The sequence below is a fragment of the Phyllostomus discolor genome, chromosome 8, assembly GCF_004126475.2.
Source record: "Phyllostomus discolor isolate MPI-MPIP mPhyDis1 chromosome 8, mPhyDis1.pri.v3, whole genome shotgun sequence".
Taxonomy (NCBI): Eukaryota; Metazoa; Chordata; class Mammalia; order Chiroptera; family Phyllostomidae; genus Phyllostomus; species Phyllostomus discolor.
The window spans coordinates 114,087,303-114,109,240 of record NC_040910.2 but is presented as its reverse complement, the minus strand read 5'-3'; the positions used below and the strand labels follow the sequence as shown (position 1 = coordinate 114,109,240).

Genomic DNA, 21,938 nt, shown 5'->3' with positions numbered 1-21,938 from the left:
AGGAACCTGGGGTCCCTCCCCAGCCGGGACCGCAGGGCCACCCCACACCTAGGGCACATGTCCGTAGGGCAAGGCCTCCCCCTTGGGCTCTGCCAGGGTCCCCCACTCCACCTACCGGAAGCCGGTCTCCGCAGTAACCCCCCACCCCAGCCGTGGTCCCGAACCTGCATCCAGTGCCCACCCGGCCACGCAGGGACGCAGGCCAAGCCGGCCCGCCCCCAGGAGAGCAGCTGCAAGAAGTAGCAGAGGCCCTGGCCCGGTTGTTCAGTGGTTAGAGCGTCCTCCGGACATGCTAAGGTTGTGGGTTTGATCCCCCTTCAGGGCACATACAAGACTAAACCATTAAGTTAATAAATCAATAAATTAAAAAAAAAATAAGTATCAAAAACCTTCCTTGTGCCCTGGCTGGTGTGGCTCAGAGGATTGAGTGTGGCCTGGGAACCAAAGCGTTGGTGGTTCAATTCCCAGTCAGGGCACATGCCCAGGTCTCCAGTAGGGGGCGCACGAGAGGCAACCACATATTGATGTTTCCCTCTCTTCCTCCCTTCCCCTCTGAAAATAAATTAAACCTTAAAAAACAAACAAACCCACAATACCCTCCTTGGGATCACTTAAAACTAAGGGCAAAAGGCGATTTGGAGAGACCATCGGTCCCTGTCCCCTACACACCACCTCCAGCCTGAGCTCTCCCAGCCCAGCCCAGCCCAGCCCAGCCTCAGGCCTCCCTCCGACCTCCGGCCCCAGGCTGGAGGAGGCCTGGGAGGCAGCGCTCTGGGCCTCAGCGTCCTGGCTTGGCCTCCCGGGGCTGGCTGGCAGCAAGCAGGGCCTGGCCCCAGGGGGAGGCTCCTGCCTGTGTGCACAGGGTCAGGCAGGAAGAAGTCCGGCTGTTGTTAGTAACGGACCGGTCAGCGTGTGGCATCGATGTGACCCGGCAGGCAAGGCGACTGGGCTGGAACGCGCATGTGTGAACAATGACGACTTCACCGTTCTGGTCAGGGGGGGCGGGAGGTGCCCCTGTGCCTGGCTACTGGGTGGCCGTCACAGTCAAAGTGACTGAGCGAGTAGAGCGATGAGTCTGCGTCAGATCTTGCGTTAGGCTTGAACGTTCCGCCGCAGAAACCACGGGGGTGACTCAGAGGCCACAGCTGTGGGCGACCGGCGACTGGCAGCTGCATCAGGACGTGCTCGCTCACGCATCACGTCTGGGGCAGAGTTTTTGGCAAAACGTCTGTCACCCAGGTGGCTCAGCTGCCCTACAGCCCAGATGTGGTGCCCTGCAACTTCTAGCTTTCCCCAAAACTAAAATCCCCTTTGAAAGGGAAGACATTTCAGACTGTCAGTGAGATTCAGGAAAACATGACGGGGCAGCTGATGGCGATTGGGAGAACCATTTGAGGTCCCAATTTGGAGGGGACTGAGGTGTCACTGTCCTGTGTACAGTGTTTCTTGTGTTTGTATCTTCAGTAAATGTATGGTTTTCACATTGCATGTCTGGGCACCTTCTGGACGAACCTTGCACAGCAGGTTCCCACTCTCATCCCACCTCCTAGCAAACAACAGGAAGTGCGGGTGGGCTCCGGGGCCAAAGTGGAGGCCAAGTCCCCAGGGCCACTTTCCGAAAGGACCATGGGGGGCCCAGGGGCTCTCTGTGGGGCCAGCCTCTCATCTCACAGCGGGGGGAGCCAGAGCCCCCCCCCCCCCCCAGGGCAGAACCTGGGCCCAGCGTGGCCACTGCAGCACCCACCCCAGGGGGGAAGGGGGAAGGTCATTGGGGGAACCACTCCTGGTCCTTGAACCTGGGAGGTGCCGGAGTAACGGTCCCCGGGGAGGGGAGCTGCTGGGGCAGGAGGCATGTAAGTCGGTGCCAGCCGGCTCTCAGCCCTGTCCTGGGGCCCTGGCACCAGGGTGGACAAGCCACTCCCACTGGCATCCAAGGGGCCCTGTGGTGCCATGGGGGTGCCAACAGGGCCACGCAGGAAGCACAGCGGACCGGCCTCCCAGTACAGAGCTTTTGGGCCGTGGCCCAGCAGGCTCCTGGGACCAGGGCCCCACACGCTTCTTCAGGGGCCACCTGCAGCTGCAGTACATCACAGGAGGCTGGGAGTGGTGGGCCAGGACCCCCACCTGGAGGTCCAGGGTCTGCCCAGTGCCTTCAGGAGTCTGACTGTGGGCGGAATGCTGGTGGCTAGACGGCCCTGGAGGTGCAGGGCCACCCCAGGACGAAGCATAGGACCCCAGTGCCCTATTTGTTCCCCTGGGAACGCTGGACAAGGGCCTGTGACCCTGCAGGCCAAGGCCCTCTCTGAGCCCCATGCACTCCTGGCCTCAGGCCGCCCAGCAGCCCCCTGGGGAGGGAAGGCAGGGCCGGAGACCTGCCGCTGAGAATCATTAACCTGGCCAGATGGCACACCTCCCTGGGTCAGGGAGCAGCCTGCCTCCGCCTCCTTGGACCCCACCCACGAGGCTCAGCAGGGAGCACACCAGGAGGGAGGCCCTGGCTTTGGACTGGACGGGGAGGATGGGCAAGCCTCCCACCCAGAGGCACAGCGCCCCCTGCAGGCCCCACAGCGCTGATCCTGCAGATCGCTCCTCCAACAGGGCCGCAGCGTGTGGAGGGCAGAGGCCCCTGGGGTCATGGCCACCCAACCCACAGCGCAGCCTCCCTCCCTCCTGCTCTCTGCCCCAGGCCCCAGGGTTCTCGTGCTCAGGGATGGGGGCGGGAATCCAGTGCACCCAGGGAAGGAAACCCAGGGTCCCCGGAGCAAGGCCCCAGGGCTGCCGTCCGCGGTGGCCATGGCCACCAGTAAGAGCCACACGTGGGCACCGGGCCACCCCTCGCCTCCCTGGCTCCCAGGCCCAGCCCCCGAGTCGTCCTCTCTCGGGGAAGCAGGCTGTGCAAGGTTGTCTCTTGCAGGGAGGGCTGCCCGGGGGCACGGGCTCACCCCTGCCGGTTGGGGCAGAGCACAGCCGGCTCCCGAGTGAAGATCTGGTGTCGTCTACGCAGGTGCTGCCGGAACCTCCAAACGATCGCAGGCTGACCCCCGCCCATCCCACCACCCAGACACAGAACGTGTGGCCGGAACCGTGTATTTTCTCAGCAGCCACCAGGGGGCGCACGGGAACTGGGGGCACGTTCCAGAGTCCTCCCCGGGGCGCTCACAGGTGGCAGCCGCCCCCTCCGGTCTCAGTAGGTCCATGCCTGTCCCAGAGCTGGCTGCCCCGAGGTGATGGGGTGGAGTTCCGCTCTGGCGTGCTATCAGCTGAGCCTGGGTGCTTGGCAGAGCAGGCAGGGCCTCGCCCGGGGCCCCCGGTGCACAAGTCCACAGCGCCGGCCGGCCTACTCCAGGACCACGGTGCCGCCCACCGCCTCCAGGGCCGCCTTGATCTTCTCGGCCTCGGCCTTGGCGACGTTCGCCTTGATCTCCTGGGGCAGCGACTCCACCAGCTTCTTCGCCTGCCAGAGAGCACGGTCAGACGCCCGGCCGGGGCCCCTGGGCCAGGCCCGGCTGGGGAGGGCACAGCCCCGGACTCACCTGCACGAGGTTGATGCCCTGCACGTAGTTCTTGATCTCCTTGATCAGCTTCACCTTGTCCACGGGCTTGGCCTCCGTTAGGCGGACGGTGAAATGCGTCTGTTCTTTCTGTTTGGGGACGTACTCTTCTTCTACCTGGGGGAGCGGGGGCGGGGGCCGCCAGGTGAGAAGGGGGGCCGTGCCGCAGGTGCACCCGCTCCTGGGCTGCCTGGCCTGTGACCCCAAAGGCAAGGCCTCCGCAGAGCCTGGGATTCCAACAGGAGCCAGGCCGGGCCAGCGCCCCCACCCTGAGTCGCTCCTGGGCCAGCCTGGGCCCCACCGCCCAGAACTGCCCCGAACCGCCCCAACTCTGCAGAGGCTGCTTGCTTGGCCCCTGCCTCCCTGCCCAGCGCCCGGCACTCGTCCCTTAAACACCGCCACTTACGAGACAAGGCAGAGTGACAATGAAGGTGCTGTGTGGTCAAGTAATGTCACAGAAATGCAGGGCCACTCTGTCCTCCACCAAGCCCGAGGCTGTGCCCCAGGACTAGACAAAGTGACAGCCAGCCTCTGCCCCGCCCTCACCCCCAAGTGGCCAGGAGTGGACAGCAGGGAGCGACAGAGCTCCTGGAGTCTGAGCAGGCTGGGGCGGGAGGTCCCTGTCAATGCCCCTCGTGCGAGGGGCTCCTGGGCCCTGTGTTGCCAGGGGTGTGCCTCGGCCTCCAGGGCAGGAGGCACAAGTGTGACAAGACATTAATGATTAGGCTACGGGCACAGAAGTGAAGGTGTTATTATTCCCGCTGTGCATGGTGAGATTTTTTTTTTTAAAGATTTATTTATTTATTTTTAGAGAGGGAAGGGAGGGGGAAAGAGAGAGAGAGAAACAGGAATGTGCGGTTGCTGGGGGCCGTGGCCTGCAACCCTGGCATGTGCCCTGACTGGGAATCGAACCTGCAACACTTTGGTTTGCAGCCCGCGCTCAATCCACTGAGCTACGCCAGCCAGGGCTGCATAGTGAGATTTTTAAGATAATTAATATTGGGAAAAAAAGTGTGAGGCTCCCAGTCTGCTGGTTTCCTCGCAGACACTCGAACTGTGCCCCGGAGGAGGGGGCTGCCCTTTGCCTGCCCACCCTCTCGGCCCTCACACGGGCGGGTGCCACCCCTGCGCAGGGGTCGCCTTGCTCTCTCCCTCAGCTGCTCTGCTCAAGAGCCACCTGCTGCCCCGGCTGGGCGGCTCACTGGGTTGGAGCGCTGTCCCGTACCCCAGAAGTCTGAGGGTTCGATCCCAGGTCAGGGCACATGCCTAACACCTTGGCCGAGGGTTTGGAGCAGGGGCCCCCACATCCTTGGCAGGGAGGAGGTCCCGGTGCTGACGGGGGCCGCAGGCAGAGGCGCACAGATCGGTAGGGCGCACTAATTGGCGCAGGACTGAGACGAGGGACAGTGAGAGAAGTCTGGCCACCTGGCGTGAGGGAGCAGGGGGACTGGGCGCCAGAGAGACACATCCTGGGCTCACCTCGGGGGCCGCTGCGGCTGGGGCGGGACCAGGCATCATGCCGCCCATCGGCATGAGCCCCACATCCTGGATCTTCAAGGTTTTCTGCAGGGACAGAGGAGAGCAGTCTCAGAGGCGGCTGTCACACCCAGACACACTCAGGCACAAGGCTGGCCCGTCCCCACACGCGGGGGAGCACTTTCCGCAATGGACCAAGTGCCCCAGGAACAAGGCCCAGGTCCCAGATTTCACTGCCCAGGTCTGGCCCCGGTACCTTCAGGAGCTCGTTGAGGTCCGAGATCTCCAGGAGCGTGAGGCTGGCAATGTCCTGGACCAGCTGCTGGATTTTGGGGGGGTACTCCTTGGGGGCGTTATCTAGGGGTGCACCGGCGAGGGCCTCGCCCCTTCGATGGCTGCTGCATCTCATCAGCCGCACGGTGCAGACGCGTGGCACCTGTTGCCTAAACCCCAAACAAAGCCGTCAGCCACGCACGTGTGGGCGCCGCGGTCCAGGCAGGTAGGTGCCGGTGAGCTCAGCTCTAGCCCCTTGGCCCCAACCCAGGGTTCTCAGACTCGAGGGTCCACTCTACGCTCTTCAAAACCCTTAGAAACCCACATTATTGTTGCAAAATCCTGCCCACGACGTTAACTTCCTGGTTTGAATGAACCGCGGCCGCTCACGGGGGCAATGCAACACCGTGCATGCCTTCGCTGCTCAGGGCCTTCCAGGACCTGGGTCCCTGGAGGGCGGGACGCCGGCTGCACTGAAGGCAGCCCTACCGCGCCACTGGGCTCCGGGGGAAACTGAGGCCCGGAGCAAGGACAGAACCTGTCCAAGGTCATCTGAGGCCACCGCGGCGCTCTCCGCGGCCCGCGCGGTTACGGGCTCGGCACGCGGTGGTCCCCACGCCCCCTATCCCTGCTGGGATCCGCCGACTTCCCGTGGCCTCTCGTCCGCCGCCCCGACCCGAACCATCGGAGGCCGGCCGAGGGCACCCACTCTGCCCGCCCGGCCCTCGGCAGCCCGCGGTACCTGAAGAAACGCAGCGCGGCGCCCCGAAGCCCGAGACACGGCCCCCACAGGGGGCGAGCGGCCGCCGGTAGCATCGCTCCGCGGGCGGGAAGGTCACACGAGGCTCCCGCGGGGAGGGACGCTCTAGCCGCCAGAGCCGCCGAGAACAGGCGCCGGCGAGGACGCTCTAGCCGCCGGGGCCGCCGAGCACACGAGCCGGCGAGGTCGCTCTAGCCGCACTTCGCGCTCGTTTCCTCTCGCTGGCCAAGATTACCCACAAGGCGGCGGGCCGCGCAGGCGCACGGCCTGGCAGGCGGCGGTGGCCGCGTCCCTGCGGCCGCTCGGTGACGGACTCGGGCTCGCTCCCTGTGGGGCGAACGGCGGCCAGTGAAGGTCGGAGCTTGGCGCCAGGCTCCGTCCGAGCTGGGGGCGGGTCTGGTCCGTGCAGACCAGCGCAGGGACCCTTGCCGCAGCCTCGCGTCCGCCGACCGCGGTCACCGAGCGCGCCCCGTCCCCGGCGCCCTCGGCCTGGAGCCCTCCCCGCCGCCACAACGGCGGCCTCTCCCGCAAGAGCACGGGAGGGACCACACTTTGTCCTTCGGTCCAGGGCCGCTCCGGGAGCGAGGCCACTTCCTTCCGCGGCACCAAGCGCGCGTCCCGGGAAGCTGGGCCCGGGCTTCTGCGCAGTGTTCGCCGGGGGTTGTGATTGAGGCCGGCAAGGGCCGACTGACGGGCACCCACCTGGGCGGGAGGGCCTCCAGGTCCCCGGGCGGAGAGTTTGTAAGTCCCGGCTGTGTCTCTAGACACGCGCGCCCTCTGCGCTCCTGCACTCCCTTTGGTCCAGCTCCCAAACTCCCGGCCGAGGGGTGTCCCGCTCAGCCCGCCCAGCGTCGCCCCAAGGGTCCCGAGCCTCCGCTCTTCATACGCAGCCAGCGGAAGAGCAGGGCAGGCAAGCCTGTCCCAGCCAGCCCCGCCGCCGCAGGTGGTTTCCTAGGAGCCGGCGCTGGAGCGGACGGGAAGGCAGGGCTTTCCTGCCCTGCACCTGCCGTCGTTTCCTGCCGGCCTTGCCTCTGACCTGAGCCCAAGTGGCCTCCGTGCCTATTAAACCAGTTCATGCCTTCACGGAAAAGCTCACGTTGTAGTCCCTACGAGGTCTGCGTGTGTAAGGTAGCACTGGGAACCCTGGATGCTCAGGGCTGAGCGCCTGACATTTGCAGTGACATTTCCTTCCAGCTACAGCTGGCACTGCAGTCAGACCCGGGCCCGGGCCCTGCAGGCCAGCCTGCAGGGATGCCCCCACCCACATCCAGAGCCAGGACAGTTGCCCGCCGCCTTCCCTCGAGGCAGACACTGGGTCCTGGTTAGAGAGACTTTATTATCGCTGTTCATTCCATCTACTGGGAGCACTGGATGAGATGACAGGCCAGCACGGAAGCAGAGGAGCTGGGGACGAGCCCCCACCCCTCCCTGGGGGGCCAGGGTCGCACTAGAGGGCTCTGGGGAGGCCCCCAGGGCAGAGGGAGCCCACGCAGCAGGCTGAGGCTTCCATCGGAGGAGATGCTCAGGTCCGCCCCGTGCCTGAGGCCCAGCCATGGGGAGAGAAGTCAGAGATGGACCAGCTTGGGGGCAGGGAGGGCAGGGAGAGGCAGGAGAGGGGGAGGGGAGACGTGCTAGTCGGAGGCGGAGGTCTCGGAGCGTAGTGTTACTCTGGGCGGCAGGCTGGCCCCGGGTCAGTCGAAGGAGATGAGCTGGGCTTCGCTGCCCTGCACCTGTGGGCCCTGCACGGGCGGCTGCTGGGCCACAGGCTGTGGCTGCTGGGGAGGGCCACCAGGGGGCGCCATCTGGGGAACAGGCCGTTGGTCCTCCCCCAGGCCCCACCCCCACCCCCACCCCCAAGTGGCTTCTCCAGAGCCCTCTGCTCCTGGCAGTCTGTCCTGTGGGCCCAGGCCCGGACACTGGAGGGAGCCCCCATCTGTCATGGGCGCCTGTGGGCTTCACGCCCCAGCGGGGGCCACAACCCGGAGTTCCCGGCCATGCCCACCAAGCTGAGCGGTTTCAGCCAACTCAGGTCACTGTGTGTGTCCAGGCACTGCCCACTCCTCCCAGGACTGGCCCCCAGGGGCAGCACGAGGGAGGCTCACCTGCTGGTACAGGGGCTGCTGCCCCGACATGTAGGGCTGCTGAGGGGGCTGCAGGGGTGCGTCCTGGCTGGGGAGGGTGGTCATGAGGTTCTGCAGGGAATGACAGGAACCCGGACCGTGAGAAAGGAGCCCTGTGACCTGGCACATGGGGACTTTCCGACTTGGAACACCAGCCAGGGCAACCCAGGGGAGTGTGGAGGGGGTGGGGACCAGAAGGGCCCGGCCCCCCCCCCCCCCCCCCCCCCCCCCGCCCAGGGACCGCCCCGAGGGGATGCGCGAGGGGCCTCACCTGCATGCTGTAGGGCTGGTAGCCCATGGACACGGCCGGGCTGCCCATGTAGCCCATGCCACCGGACTGCGGGGCCTGGGTGAGGGCTGGGAGGCTCTGTGGGGCCTGGGAGGCCACGTTCTGCGGAGGGAAGGAGCGTGGGGCTGGGCACCGTGCAGGGGCCTCGGGGGTGGGGGGGTAGGGCAGGGGGGCGCAGCCTCGACCACCTACCTGATAGCCCTGGGTGGGGGTGGGCTGGTAGGAGGAGTAGGCGGGGCTGGCGCTGGGCCCGGCTGGGCCCTGGGGTGCAGCCTGTGCGCCAGTGGCTCCTGCTGGGTACATGTAGGCGCTCACCATGCTGGGGTCTGGGGGGGAAGAGCAGGCCTGAGACCCTGGGGTCGGGGAGCACGCCCCGTGCTGGGAGTGCTGGACCGAGCTCCTGCCTCGCTCACACCCCCACCCAAGGGAAGTGCGTGAGGTGGCAAGGCGGGGGAGGACCCCTGGAGCTGGAGGAGTAAGAAGGCATAAACCCAGCTGTGTTCCCACTGAGCAGAGGACACTGCAGGGAGGGGACAGCGCTGCTGGTGGCTTTGGGAACCAGCACCCGGACTCGGGACAGTGGACAAACATCACCCTCTTGTGGCGGCCTGGGCTGCCACGGCCGAGACGGCCTCCTGTGAATTCTGGGGCCAGAAGGCCGGTCAGCATGGTGGGGCGGGGAGCCTGGGCCCTGGCCTGGAGGGTGTCAGTGCAGGCAGGGGGGACTGCGGGGGGGTGCCCACAGACAGCAAACGTGGTACCGTGCTCACACTTGGGGAGCCCCGCCTGTAAACCCGTTTCACCAAAATAAACGTGGAAAAGGTGACGGTCTCAGGCTCATCCGAGCTGGTCAGCGCAGCGGCCTGCCCTTACCTGCTCCGGCCCCGGGCACACTGGGGTAGGGGCTGCCACCGGCGGGCGCCGGCTGGCTCATGTACACGGTGTGCATGGGGGAGCCTTCCACCGAGCCGGCGGGGCTGAAGGTCCCCGGGAAGCTTGTGGGGCCCGAGGGCTGGTAGAGCACGCCTCCCGCCGCGGTGGGCATGGCCTGGAGCTGGGGACAAACAGGGCCGTCAAGGGAGCCCCCCTGGCAGCCACAGGCTGCGCCGGCGGGGGCGGGGCTGGGCGGGGCGGGCGGGGGCGTGCCTGGGCGTAGGGCAGGGAGAAGGCGGGCATCTGGGCCCGCATCTGGATGGTCTGCTTCTGCTGCTCCAGGCGCAGCTGCCGCTCCTTCTCCTGCTCCTGCAGCCGCTGGATGGCCAGCTGCCTCTGCACCTCCAGGTACTCCTGCGGGCCACAGGGCGGCCAGGTCAGCCAGGTCAGCCAGCGCCGGCCCGGCCCGGCCCGGAGCCCCCCGCTGGCCCATCACCCGCCGCCGCACCTGCTTCTTCTGCCGCATGATCTCCAGCTTCTGGGCCAGCTGGATCTGGCGCTGCCGCTCGGCCTCCTCGGCCGCCCGGCGCAGCTTCTCCCGGTGCTCCTCCCGCAGGGCGTTGAGCGCCCCCCGGGCATCGCGGATCTGCGCCAGCTTGTCCTGCAGCCCCTCGTAGTACACTGGGGGGGGGGGGGCAGAGCGGGGCCTGGGCATCGCACGCACACGCACTCGGGGGGTGTGCCTGCCCAGGCCCGGCTCGCTGACAGGGCGGGGCTGGTGTAGGGGCCGGGGTAGGGGGGACTTGCCCTTCAGCTGACCGTCCAGGGCTCGGCAGGCCACTTCCCGTCACCGGGACCACCTGCCCGGGGACTGAGCAGCTGCAGCCCCTGGGGCAGCCCCGTCCCAGGGACCCGCCCACTGCCCACCGCCCCAGCCAGGGCGGGAGGCCCTCACACAGTGCGGGGCCGAGGGCACCCGCAGCACCGGTGGGGGCAGCGGGGGGACCAGGAGGCGGGGGGGGGGGGGGGGGGGGGGGGACGTACGCCGGCGCTCGTCCAGCTGGTTGAGCAGCTCCAGCAGCTGGGGGTGCAGGCCGTTGACGGACTGGAAGAGGGACAGCACGGCCGAGTCGTTGGTGATGCTGCGGCCGCGCACGTGGTTGCTCTTCATGCGGTTGACGAAGGTGCTGACGGCGTTCTGCAGCGCCTTCAGGAACTGCGCGTGGCTCTCCTCCGACTCCCCGTTCTGGAACTGCTGCCGGGGACGGGCCGCGGGCCCCCGCGTCAGGGCCGTCAGGGCCAGCCTCCCCCGAGGGGGGCCCGCCGCTCCGGCCCTGACCTGGTGCTCCCGTCCCACGGGGGGGACCCCGGCCGGACACCCCGGCCCGGGGAGGCCGCAGGCCCGCCCCCGGTGGCGACACGGGGCCTGCCCCCCCGCAGAGGCCCTGCCTGCTGCTTTCAGGTTTTCTTTCTTTGTGTTCAGAGAGCAGGGGAGAGAAGGGGGAGACAAACGTGAACGAGTGAAACGCCGATCGGCGGTCTCTCGCACGCCACCGGCCAGGGACCAGGCCCGCAACCCAGGCCTTCACCAGGAATTGAACTGGTGACCTTTCGGTTCGAGGTCCAGCCCACAGAGCCACACTGGCTGGGGTGGCCCTGGCATCTCACTCCAGTGGCCTCAGGACAGGCTGAGCCGGGGGCCCTGGCCGGGGTCTGCCCGGGGCAGACAGTGAGTGGCGGAGCGCCCCTGCGGATGGGCGCTGTAGGCAGCTGGCACCCCGCTCCACAGGCCGGGGACGGGGGCTCACCTCGCTATAGGGGCCGCCGGAGGGAGGTGCAGGCTGAGGGTCTGTGTCCGAGAGGGGCGCCTGGAAGAGACCTGAGGGTGAGCCGGGCTGGCCTGTCCCCGTGCTCCCACCCCCAGGGCACACGCCACGTGCCACGTGCCAGAAGCTCGGGGAGCAAGCAGCCCCTCACCTCCACGGCGTTCGCGGGGGCGGCGTGCCCCTCCCCCGGGTGGGCAGCTGGCTCCGCCAGGGGCACGGGCGCGGACGGCGTGGGGCTCCTCCGAGCTTCCTCCTGCTTCTTCTCCCAGTAGTTCCGGTTCAGGTACCGGGCGAGCTGCGGGGGCAACACCAGGTCACCCCGAGGCCCAGGGAGCAGCGGGGAGAAGCTCCACGTGCGAGGAACTCACCTCGGGGTCCATGTCCTCGGCCAGCGGTGCCGACGAGTTCTGGGGAGACACGGAGGGTCTCAGGGGCCCCAGCTCCTCCCAGCGGTCACTCAGGAGGCTGATGGCACGGCAGTGGCGGGGACCCCGGAGTCCGGCCGGGGCTGGTGTGAGGGGCCGTGCGACTCCACAGCCGCCGACAAGGTGCAAAGGGGGCACCGCCCAGCCTCCCGTCACTGTGCAGAGGGCCCCCAACAGGCAGAGGGAGGGCTGTTCTCTGCCCCCAGGCACAGCTGCCCCACCCCCGTCAGACGGGCTGGGCGAATCCCAAGAAAGTAGACGCTGTCCCTGGCTGAGGCTGAGGGTAGGCAGGGGCAGCTGCCCCGGCTCCGGGGCTCCAGGGCCGTGAAGGAGGCAGGGCTCTCCCTAGTGGGGTCCCCACTCTTCTCGGTGTCCCCGCCCCACAAGGGGACCCCTGCCCGGGGCGCCGAGCGCCAGTGCGGCTGGGCCCTGGGGGCTCACCACGGGCGAGGAGTACAGGCTGCTGGCGGGGGGCGCCGACGAGGCCACGGGGGTGGGCTCCGCCTTGGGGTACGCGGTGTACGTGGACTTCTGTCTCTGCGGGGGGCGGGAGGCCCGGGGAGCGTGTCTCACAGGGAGCACGCGGCACCGAGGGCAGGGCCGCTCCCGCCCGCCCCAGGCACCTGGGCGTGCTCCCCCGGCACCCACAGACGCAGCGAGGCCTTGGGTCTCCCCGCCACCCCGCTCACCATCCTCTCCTTCTCCTCCGCCTCCGACTGCGACAGGGCCAGCGCCAGCTGCAGCTCCTCCTCCTCCTGCAGGGCCGTCTCGTCCCGCTTGGGGGGCAGCTGTGGGCAGGGCAGATGGGCAGGTGAGCAGGGCCCGGAGAGGCGCGGGGGAGAGGCGCCGGGGAGAGCCCCGAGGCCGGGCCGTACCTGGGACTGCTGCGACAGCGGGCTGGTCAGGTACTCCGCGGGCAGCTCCGTTGTGGGGGGGGCCTTGCCTTCCGCTTTCCTGCGGAAACGGGGCCTTGGAGGAGGAGCACCGCCCGGCCCCGCAGCTCCCCAGCTCCCCAGGGTGCCGCCTGGGGCTCCCCTGCGGCACGCCTGTGGGCTCCCCGGGCCACACTCAGGAGGGCGGGGCACCCTCTGTTAGTGGGCGCATCTCCTGGCCTGGGCCGCCTCTCCCGTCTCCTGGGAGCGAGGCTCACGCGTGCGCCCGGCTCGGCTGCGGCCGTCCACAGAGAGGGGACGTCCCGGCGCAGCGGCCGCGGACACCGCACAGAGGGGTCGGCCCCCCACTGACACTGCGCCCGCTGCACCGAGGACACAGCCTCCCCCCACCCGAGGGTCCTGTCAGCAGCGCAGACCCTGCTCCTGCCCGAGGGTCCCACTCAAGGGCCGGGAAGCCTCGGAGACCCCCCTCGGGTTGGGCGAGGCCGGCGGCGCCGACTCACTTGTTGAGCTGCTCGTAGCAGGGCTCGCACACGCGCACCTCCTTCTCGATGCCGAACTTGGGGATGGTGGAGGAGCGGGAGGAGCACTTGCCGCAGAAGATCTGGCCGCAGGCCCGGCAGTGGTGCTGCGGCGGGGCGGGGCGGCGGCTGCGTGACGGGCGGCGACCCCTCCCCCCAGCCCGCCCTCGCACCCCTCCAGCGCGGTCAGGCTGGGCCCCCGCAGGCCCGGACACCGCTGCTGCCACCACGCCCCGGACCGGACCTCCCACCGGAGAGAAAGGCCCCCGGAGAACGGGTGCGAGCCGTGCTGGGGGGGGAGGGGCCGGCGCGTCTGCTGACGCCGGTCTCTGCCGGCCCGCGGTGGGCAGACGCACAGGCAGAGGCAGCGGGACCCCAGCCCCAGCCCTCCGCCTGGGGAGCGGGAGCTGTACCCGACAGCACCGACCACAGACACCAAACCCTCGGCGGCCGCGGCCACCCCGCGGCGGGGGCTGGGTCCCTCCCTGCGCCCGGACCACAGCCAGGAGGGAAGGGGCACGCGCGGCGGTGACGGTGGCGAGTGTCGCCCAGGCCCCCGCCGCCCGCGGGCACGCTCACCTTGCGGGTCACCACCCCGAACTGCACCCGGCACCGGTGGCACTCCTCGGCGTCCACCCAGTCGGGGGCCTGGGGGACAGCAGAGTCAGGGCCCCGCAGTGCCTGTCGCTCCCCGGCGCCCCCAGCGGCCAGGCCCAGGCACTGCAGGCCCAAGGGAGCAGCCCCCTCCCAGCACTGTTCTCTCTCGGGCTCCGGAGCCAGAGGCCGCGGCCTCAGGGGCAGGCCAGTGCTCCTTTGACCCCATGAGCCCGCGAGGCAAAGGGCGCCCTGGACTGTGCTCCTGTCTCCGCCTCCTGCTCTGCTCAGCCGCACCGGACGTCCCCTTTGCGAGGTGACCAGCACTCCCCTCGGCCCCAGCCTCCTCCAGCTCCCCCAGAGCAGCCCCGCCCCAGCACCCCACTCACTCTCTCCGCAGCAAACATGGCGTCGCTCTCCTTGAACTCTGGGAAGACGTGCCCTGGGGAGAGGAGGCTGCGGTGGCTTCGGGGCCACCCCGGGGTGCGAGGCCCCCACAGGGCACCCGTCCTGGCCGGTCTGCCCTGACACCTGCAGGTCTCAGCACCTGCCCATCCCCCCAGACCTCCAGGAGGCACAGCAGACCGGCCTCCCTCCACCCAGGTGGCTCCCCACAGGCTGCTGGCCCTGAGCCGAAGTGGACCCAGGCCTGGCTCCCACCACGCCAAGGCCGCCCAGGTATCCCCTGGGTCTCCTGTCCGGCTCCTGGCCGAGTGCCCTCAAAGTCGGGGTCCCCAAATTCTCGTGGAGACACAGATCCCTGGGGAACCCTACATGCTTCAGACACGCCTTCCTGGGAGAGTGAACGTGAGCCCACAACCAGGTCCGGTGTCCACTGTCCGGGGCCTGAGGCCAGCCCACGAACGTGGGCGGGGCCCTTGTCACACCCCCTCGGCACAGCACTGCCCACCCCCAGCCCATAGACTCAGCCTGCTCACACTGCACTCAGGGGCCGACCCTGGGTGCTGCCCTGAGGTGCCTGCCCCACGAACTCCATCGTCACTCAATGAGGTGCCGGACCCGCCCACCCACCCAGCGTGAACACAGCCCCCACACAGCCCCCCTCGGTCCCAACCGCTGCAGGTGGCACCGCAGGCCCGACTCACCCTCCACCTTCATGATCTGGTAGGTGTCCTGGACCACCTTGTACTTGGGCTCGTTCCGGAAGGCGTGGGCCCAGGCCTGGATCAGGTGCAGGACCTTGTTCCGGACGCTGGCCTCCACCTGCCTCTGTGGGGGTTGGGGCGGGAGGGGGGCCGTGAGTGGCCGCGGAGGCAGTGGGTGCCACAGGGCTTCTTGGCCTGACCAGTGGCTGGCGAGACGCCGCTACTCCGGGTGGAGGTGAGGGGTGTCCCCTGGGCGGGGGCCTCGTACCTCTCTCCTCCCAGCCCCTGAGCACAAGCCCCTTGCCGCCGTCTGCCCCCCAGGGTCTCCCTGTGACCCCCAGGAGAAGCCAGGGCCCCCGAGGCAAAAGCTCTCCAAGCCCCGATCCCGGCACAACCCTGACCAGCCGGGAGCCCCTCAGCCTGTGCCCTGCCTAACACCGGCCCCTGGGTCCGGTCACAGCTACCCCGAGGGAGTCCCTCTATACAGAGCTGCCGTTTCCACCAGCTCGGACCACAGCCCGCCAGCCCCAGGGAGCCCTCTGGTGCCATCTGCACTCGGCACGCGGCAGTACGGCGGGAGAGGGAAGCTGCTTGACGGAGACGCCAGCCACCGCTCAGCGCAGGGCTTCCGGGGCCTCCTGCGGCCTGTGCACAGTGGGCACTCCCCCCGCCCCCCCGTCTCCGAGGGGGACTGCCTACCCGTGCAGGGGGAAGGCGGCTTCTAGCCTCTCCCGCTCCTCCCCACGGGCCAGAGCAGGGCTGGCCACGGTCACAGCGGGCCTCGGAGTGGCTGGCTGCCAGCCCAGGTCCCAGATGGGCCTTCGGCTTTGTGGGCCCACGGGGGACAGGACCAGGACGCCGAGGCCTGACCCACCAGAGCCGGCGAGACAGTGCCCGGGCCTTCACTGCTCCGGCGCCACCCCGGCAGCCTCAGGTGCAGGGGGTGCCCTTCCTCCTCAGAGAAGGGCCGCCCCACCTGGCCCCGCATCACACATCCCCCAGTGTCACCGCCCACATCACAATCCCTGCAGGGGGCAGAGCCCGCCCGGGTGGCCACAGGCAGGGGCCACTCAGGACAACATCTGGGGCTCAGAAGGGCTCTCACTCTTCAGCCCGAGAAGGGCGTAAAGCCCGGTCCCCAGAGCCTCCCCAGCGCCCCCTCCACAAACATGCCGGGCTCCCGTGCCCACCACTCTGAACCTCCCCGCCGATCGCACCCGCCCAGCTGCCCCGGGGCTCCCCAGGGCACTGCTCACACGCACGGTTCCTTCCGCCACCTCCCCCGCCACTCAGTGAGCGTGCCCTGCCTTTCGAGGCTCGGCTCCCAGCCCCGTGCCCGGGAAGCCTCCCCCCACCCCCCGCCCTGGAGGCAGCGAGGGGCTCCTGTGTGCAGACGTCACCAGGCTGGGATTCGCGTGACACAGGGGCTGCCGATGCTCGCCCGCCTGGCCCCGAGTTCCCGCCGCAGGCGCCAGCAAAGACCCAGGAGAGCGGAGGCCCGGTGGCAGGGTGGTGGCTCCCCTCCTCACCATCTAGACCCACCGCCCCCAGCGGGCGGCGCCCACCTTCAGCAGCTCCTTCAGCTCCTCCATGGTCTGCTTGTTGGCCACCTCGTCGTGCACTGTCTGGCCGCAGTTCTTCACCACGGACTCCATGACCTGCGGGGGCCACGGGGGGCAGGGGTGGGCCGCTGGTCGGGGCAGGGGCCCCTCTGGACCCCACGGCCGCCCAAGGCAGGTGGCTGCCAGCACTGCCCAGGCTCCTCCTAACTCCGTCGGTCGTCCCCAAGAACAGAGACCAGAGTCACGCTCCCCGCCCTAAGTGTCAGCCTGGGGGGGGGGGGGGGAGCAGCGGAGGGCCAGCTCCCGCCCCAGCTCTGTCGGGGCCGCTCTCATCTGCCCTCACGCTCGGTGCCCACGCTGTCAGCTGTGTGCAGGCAAGGGGGCAAGGCTGCGGGGACCCCTCCACTCTGCCGTCCTGACCGCTGGGCAGGGGGACCCTCAGGAGGGTGGGAGTGCAGGGCTCTAGTCACCTCCAGGGCATACAAGGCCACGTGGGGGTTCTTGTCGTTGACCTTCTTCTTGATGGAGCTCACGGCATACTTGGCCCTGAAAGGAAAGGGCGTTGGCAGGAGCGGAGACAGAGGAAGAGAAAATGGTCCCGGGTACCGAGACACGGCCCGGCTGCCGCCTGGCCCCAAGCTGCACAGGGAGCTCCCTCTGTCGGTCCCCAGACCTCGAGAACCCCAGCGTGCAGGCCACACAGCTCCCCCGGGCCATGGGCCCTGGGGGGGGTGGGTCACTGGGCGTGAGCGTCCCCCCACTCACTGCGTGTCCCCCTGGCGGATCAGGTCGCAGATCTGCAGGATGGACTCCCAGTCGGTCTCCAGCAGCAGCTGGCTGGTCGCTTTGTCTGGAACAGAAACCACAGGCCATTGTGGGGGCTCACCCTGCCGATTCCCCAGGGGGCTCCAAGCTCAACAACAGGAAGGACCGCCTCCTTCGCATTTTAAACGTTTGGACTCCAGGGGAAGCCCGGGGGAGACAGGCCTGATGCAGTGGGAACGAGGGACTGACCGACCGCAGTCCTGACCTAACAGGCTAACAGACGGGAAGCGACTACAGAGAAAGCCTGTTGCCCGAGGGTGCTCTCCCACAGGCCCTCTGGGAACTGGCTCCCCACGCGCCCTCACGGGCCGAGGCCCTGTTCCCCGGCTCATCCCACTGCGGGTGAGACACCGTCACTGCCCGGAGCCACACAGCTCGCTGGGGACGGCCAGGATTCCACGCCGTGCTGGCTGCTTCTGGACAGAATCCGCCACCTCATCCCCCGGAGTCCCTGCTTTCCCAAAGTATGCCCCAGCTGGTGAGGTTTCCACTGGGACAAGGGCCCCTGTCCTCCGCCTCAAGTGTCCTGAGTGGCCCCACAGGGCTGACCCCCTGACACCGGGCTGTCCCTCACAGCTGCCTCAGGCAGACGGGCTCTGCGGTGCGGCGGCCCCACGCCTGCTGGTGCAGACCTCCCTGCGCACCACCACCAACAACCGGAGAGGCCGGTCCGCTGCCAGCGATGACCCGGAGGTGACTGACTTCTGGATCCACCCCAGAAAGGCTGAATCACCCCTGGTGGCTGAGTCCCTCGGCCTGCACCTTCCAAGAGCAAGAATGACGTCTCATCTGCGGTCTCCTCCCAAGATACACTCGAGAAAAAAACGGGGGTGGACCGGGGTAGCCAGAGCGTCTGTCCCAGACGGCTCCCGCTGCTTCCCTGGAGGGCGGGACACGTGCCCAGAAATACTCCTTTTCCTTCCTAAAACCCGCGGCCCCCAGGAGGCTCAGAAAGGATCAGCCACAGGCTCCGACAGCCGGAGGAAACGCCTTCCAGAGCCAGCGGGCGCTTCCCCCGGCAGGTGGGGACAGCCGGCACCGCTCTGGTGGTCTGGTCCTCGGGGACGCAGTCCTCGACAGCGCGTGGCAGGTCCCGGGGAGATGTCACAAGCCCCAAACCCCAGGCAACCTAGGCGGGGTGTTTTGTGGTTTTTTTGGGGGGGTGCGATTTCAAGAGGTTTTACTCTCCGACCGAGTCCCCCATCTTCGTGACTCAGGACTTTGGGTCGGCCAGGGCAGACGCCCGTGGTCGGTTCCCGGGGACCTGCGGGATCCAGGCCCGGCTCATCTGTGAACCCCTCGCCCGCCCCGGCCAGCGCCCGCGCCCGCACTGCCGAGACCCGCTCGCGGCGCGCCCACCCAGGGCTCACGCGGCGCGGCGGACATTCCGCTCCGCTCCAGGACCGCGGGCGGGCCGCGAGGGGCGGGGGTCGCGTTACCTAGGAGACGCTCGAAGGTGCCGCTACCGCGCCCCATGGCGACCCCAGCCGGACCCGACGCCGCGGCCTCCTTCTCTGCGAGGCGGCGCGCCCCCGACTTCCGCTTCCGCCTTCCCGGCGGTCACGCGCACGACCGGTCCAACTTGGAGTCGCTAGGAGGGTGGCTTTCCGCTCGCCTCACGCTGTGCGCCGATTGGGTCTCGCCTGCTGACAGGTGAGCACCAAAGACCAATGAGCATCCCGGGGGCCAGTCGTATCCAATGAGAGCGGGGAGAAGGGCGGGCCTTGAGTCTCGCGGGGCGGAGCTACGGGTGCCGAGCGGCGCTACGCTTTAGGATGTGTCTCCTTTTGGGGGCTACCGGCGTGGGCAAGTCGCTGCTGGTGAAACGACTGCAGACTATCCTTCAGCGCCGGGCGAGGGGGACTGGAGAGACGGGGGGCACCTGGGGGTGGAAGGCCGGGGTGCGGTTGTCGGGGACGCGGGACGCTCGTGGGGCGGTCGGGGGCGGGGTCCCCTTGGGGGCTGTAGAGGGAGCCTGTGGGGCTCCGGGGAGACCCGGGGCGGGATCCGGACGCCAGCCGCCCTCCTCCGCCCCGCTTGGGGTCCTTGACCGCCGCGCACAGCTGAGCTCGCAGCATGGGAAGGGCGACCTGGGCGACCCTCCCCCGACGCGGCCCACGGTAGGCGGCCCCTTTCCGCGGGTTAGGTGGAAGCGGCGCCTCTCTCGGTTTGCAAAGTGGTTTGGGTTGTGAAGCTGGAACTGGAATCCAGCTGGCCGGTGCGTTAGATGAAACCCGGGGGGAGCGAGTGGGGCGTCCCGGAAGGAGCTGGTCCCCCTGGGACGCAGCTGCGGTGGAGGTGGGTGCAGGGCAGCGGATCCGCGCCCCCGCTTCACACACTGTTTGGGTCCCTGTCGCTGGTCGCCCCACAGACGAATCCCACTGGTGGGCGTTGATTCTCCGCCACAGCCAGCCGGGAGGGGTAGGGCCCGTGGGTCCTGCTTTAGGGCCGAAGCCCTGGAGGAAGGGCCCGTTGGGGGTTAGGCCGCAGCGGGAAGGGCCGGGCAGGCGGCCATTCAGGAGTCCTAATGGCGAAGAGCTCGCGGTGGTCTCCGCCGCATGTGTTTCCCCCCAGGTGGGCACCGACCTCACGGACCTCATGGCCCACAGAAGGATCACCATCCGGGAGCTGGGCGGGTGCATGGGCCCCATCTGGCCCAGTTACTATGGAAACTGCCGTTGTCTCCTGGTGAGTCGCCCTCTTTGAACTCGTTTAGGGACGCTTGTTCCGCGCCGGGATGGTCTAGTCCCCAGCCTCACTGTGTGCAGGGTGGAGTGTGGGTTTGCGGGCGACTGCGGGCCAAGGGAGCGGGGCCACTGCTGCCGCCTCCTTCTGGGGACCCAGCCTGGTCGAGAGCTCGGGGAGGCTCTCGGAGGGCAGTGCTGGTGGCTGCGGGTCCCAGCCTGGTGCCCGCCCTCTCCCTTGTGGCCGTGGGTGTGTTTCTGTTTATGCTCGAACTCTGCCTCCCTGGGTTTGTCTCACCCTGGCTCGGCCTGTGCCCCAAGTTTTGGGGCCCTTCCTGGGAGAACTGAGGGCCGTGTGAGGAGTCTTCTGTGTGGGCAGCAACAACGGACACCTGGTGGCTCCCGCACACCCCGTTTCCTCCCGCCTCTGCCTGTCCCAGGTCCTCTGTTCCGCCTCCTTTTGCCCTTCCTGAGCCAGGTCTGTGATGCCCGGGGAGGAGGTGTGCAAGGGTTGCCTCCATCAGAGTGGCCCTGAACTTCTTTCCCTTCCTCCCAGTTCGTGGTGGACGCCTCCAACCCCACCCAGCTCTCTGCGTCCTGCGTGCAGCTCCTGGGCCTCCTTTCCGCAGAACCGCTCGCAGGAGCAGCCGTCCTGCTGCTCTTCAATAAAACGTACGGGTCCTCGAGCTGAGGGGGGTGCAGAGGGCGCCCGCAGAGAAGCTCCGTGGAGTGTAGCTGGGAGGGCGGCTCCTCAGGGAGGGGACAGCAGGGTTGGAGTGGGCCTGTGGGGCCCCCTTTGACAAGGTGCCCCTTTTGCCCTTTGCCCCAGCGACCTGCCCTGTTACATGACCGTGGAGGAGATGAAGTCGTTGATCAGGCTCCCGGACATCATCGCCTGTGCCAAGCAGAACATCACTGTGGTGGAGGTCAGCGCCCGGACCGGCACTGGCCTGACAGGGGTGCTGCGCTGGCTCCAGGACACCCACAGAACCAGCAGGTGACCCCCAGGTGGGGAGTGGCCGGACTGCTCCATGCGGAGGAGGCAGAGGACGGCCCTGCCTGGCCTCGGAGGTCTGTTCTCAGGAAGACAGCTGACCGGCGTAAGCCAAGATGGCGGGCTTCTGTGTGCCAGGCTGCGGTGATGGGTAAACGGAGGCACCCAGGTTATGAACACTCCTGACAGCTGACGCTGGGATGAAGACTGTCCAGGGCGGGAGAGCAGGACCGCCCCCCACAGCGCTGACCCTCCCAGGGGAGCCTGGAGGGCAGGGGGGCTCCGATGGGGCCCAGGGGCCGGCGGGCTGGTGCCAGGCTCTCCGGGCCAGAGTCCCACTCACTGTGTTTCCACTGCGGCTGAGGGAGCCGGCAGGAGGACTGTTGATGGGTGGACGTGTCCCAGGGCACCCACAACAAAGGACCACAAACCCACTTAAAACAACCCAAGTTTCCGGTCACGGCTCTGGAGGCCGGCAGTCTGAAGTCCAGGTGTTGCGACCGGGGTGTCTGCAGAGTTGGGCCCTGCTCCTGGAGGCCCCAAGGGAGGACCGTTCCCGGTCTGTCCCCCAGCTCCCAGTGACGGTGGTAACTTGGGGTCCTTGGCCCAGGGCTGGCCGAACGTGCATCTCCACCTCTGTCCGCACACGGCCTTCTCCTGAGGACACCTGTCATTGGATGTAGGCCCCGCCCCAAATCCAGGGAGCCCCCAAGGTCTGTAGTGACCTCGGCAAAGGCCGTCTCCAAAAAAGGTCCCATTTGCACGTTCTGGTGGTTACAACTTGGACGGATCTTTTGGGGGCCACTCTCCAACCCAACTCACTCTACTGGGCAGGGAGCGCACGGCCTGAGCCTGGTCGGCAGTGTCGGGCCTCGCGGTGCCTCTGGCCCTTCACTGCCCACAGCCTGGCGTCCCCCTGACTTGCCCCGTGAGATCATTCCTGAGCACGCCGCTGAGCAGTCATCCACGTGGATGACCTCCACCCGGAGGTGGGGTCCCCCTAGCTTTCAGACCCCCCAGCTTCGGGATTTGAGCAAAGCCCGGTTAAAATCATGAAGTGTTCAAAGGGCCTCTAAGCTGTCACTCATCAGTTCTCCGGCTGAGGGGTAAGAACCCCAGCAAAAGGGGGGAGCACAGTGTGAGCTCTGGGGCCGGCCCTCTGGGCG

At 68.1% G+C, this 21,938-nt stretch overlaps 3 protein-coding genes across 9 annotated transcripts; 1 reads left to right on the top strand and 2 right to left on the bottom strand.

The window, feature by feature from the left end:
- Window positions 1-2,981: 2,981 nt before the first annotated feature.
- MRPL12 (mitochondrial ribosomal protein L12) lies at window positions 2,982-6,247 on the bottom strand. 2 transcript variants are annotated; one of them, XM_036034261.1, is made up of 5 exons: window positions 6,043-6,219; window positions 5,284-5,470; window positions 5,027-5,114; window positions 3,534-3,668; window positions 2,982-3,454 (listed from the first exon to the last, which is right to left on the bottom strand). In XM_036034261.1, the coding sequence occupies exons 1-5, from the start codon at window positions 6,114-6,116 to the stop codon at window positions 2,997-2,999; spliced, it is 942 nt and encodes a 313-aa protein (XP_035890154.1). In that variant the 5' UTR covers window positions 6,117-6,219; the 3' UTR covers window positions 2,982-2,996. The 2 variants fall into 2 exon arrangements, with proteins under 2 accessions (XP_035890154.1, XP_028376576.1); XM_028520775.2 differs by having other exon boundaries at window positions 3,090-3,454; window positions 5,031-5,114; window positions 6,043-6,247.
- A 1,129-nt stretch (window positions 6,248-7,376) lies between these two features.
- HGS (hepatocyte growth factor-regulated tyrosine kinase substrate) lies at window positions 7,377-18,676 on the bottom strand. 5 transcript variants are annotated; one of them, XM_028520950.2, is made up of 22 exons: window positions 18,534-18,676; window positions 17,035-17,119; window positions 16,740-16,815; window positions 16,273-16,365; window positions 14,708-14,831; window positions 13,991-14,043; window positions 13,587-13,655; window positions 12,990-13,114; window positions 12,469-12,547; window positions 12,283-12,381; window positions 12,035-12,130; window positions 11,537-11,575; window positions 11,320-11,463; window positions 11,151-11,210; window positions 10,387-10,597; window positions 9,851-10,023; window positions 9,616-9,756; window positions 9,343-9,523; window positions 8,662-8,795; window positions 8,452-8,571; window positions 8,163-8,252; window positions 7,377-7,862 (listed from the first exon to the last, which is right to left on the bottom strand). In XM_028520950.2, exons 1-22 carry the CDS (start codon window positions 18,568-18,570, stop codon window positions 7,752-7,754), a joined length of 2,340 nt encoding a protein of 779 aa, XP_028376751.1. In that variant the 5' UTR covers window positions 18,571-18,676; the 3' UTR covers window positions 7,377-7,751. The 5 variants fall into 5 exon arrangements, with proteins under 5 accessions (XP_028376751.1, XP_028376753.1, XP_028376752.1 ...); XM_028520952.2 differs by having other exon boundaries at window positions 7,377-7,835; window positions 18,534-18,652; XM_028520951.2 differs by having other exon boundaries at window positions 10,387-10,594; window positions 18,534-18,652.
- ARL16 (ADP ribosylation factor like GTPase 16) lies at window positions 18,560-21,674 on the top strand. Of its 2 annotated transcripts, XM_028521492.2 has the most exons (5): window positions 18,831-18,930; window positions 19,156-19,214; window positions 19,669-19,782; window positions 20,335-20,450; window positions 20,608-21,669. In XM_028521492.2, exons 1-5 carry the CDS (start codon window positions 18,870-18,872, stop codon window positions 20,777-20,779), a joined length of 522 nt encoding a protein of 173 aa, XP_028377293.1. In that variant the 5' UTR covers window positions 18,831-18,869; the 3' UTR covers window positions 20,780-21,669. The 2 variants fall into 2 exon arrangements, with proteins under 2 accessions (XP_035890155.1, XP_028377293.1); XM_036034262.1 differs by lacking the exons at window positions 18,831-18,930; window positions 19,156-19,214; window positions 20,335-20,450 and adding an exon at window positions 18,560-18,747 and having other exon boundaries at window positions 20,608-21,674.
- Window positions 21,675-21,938: the final 264 nt, after the last annotated feature.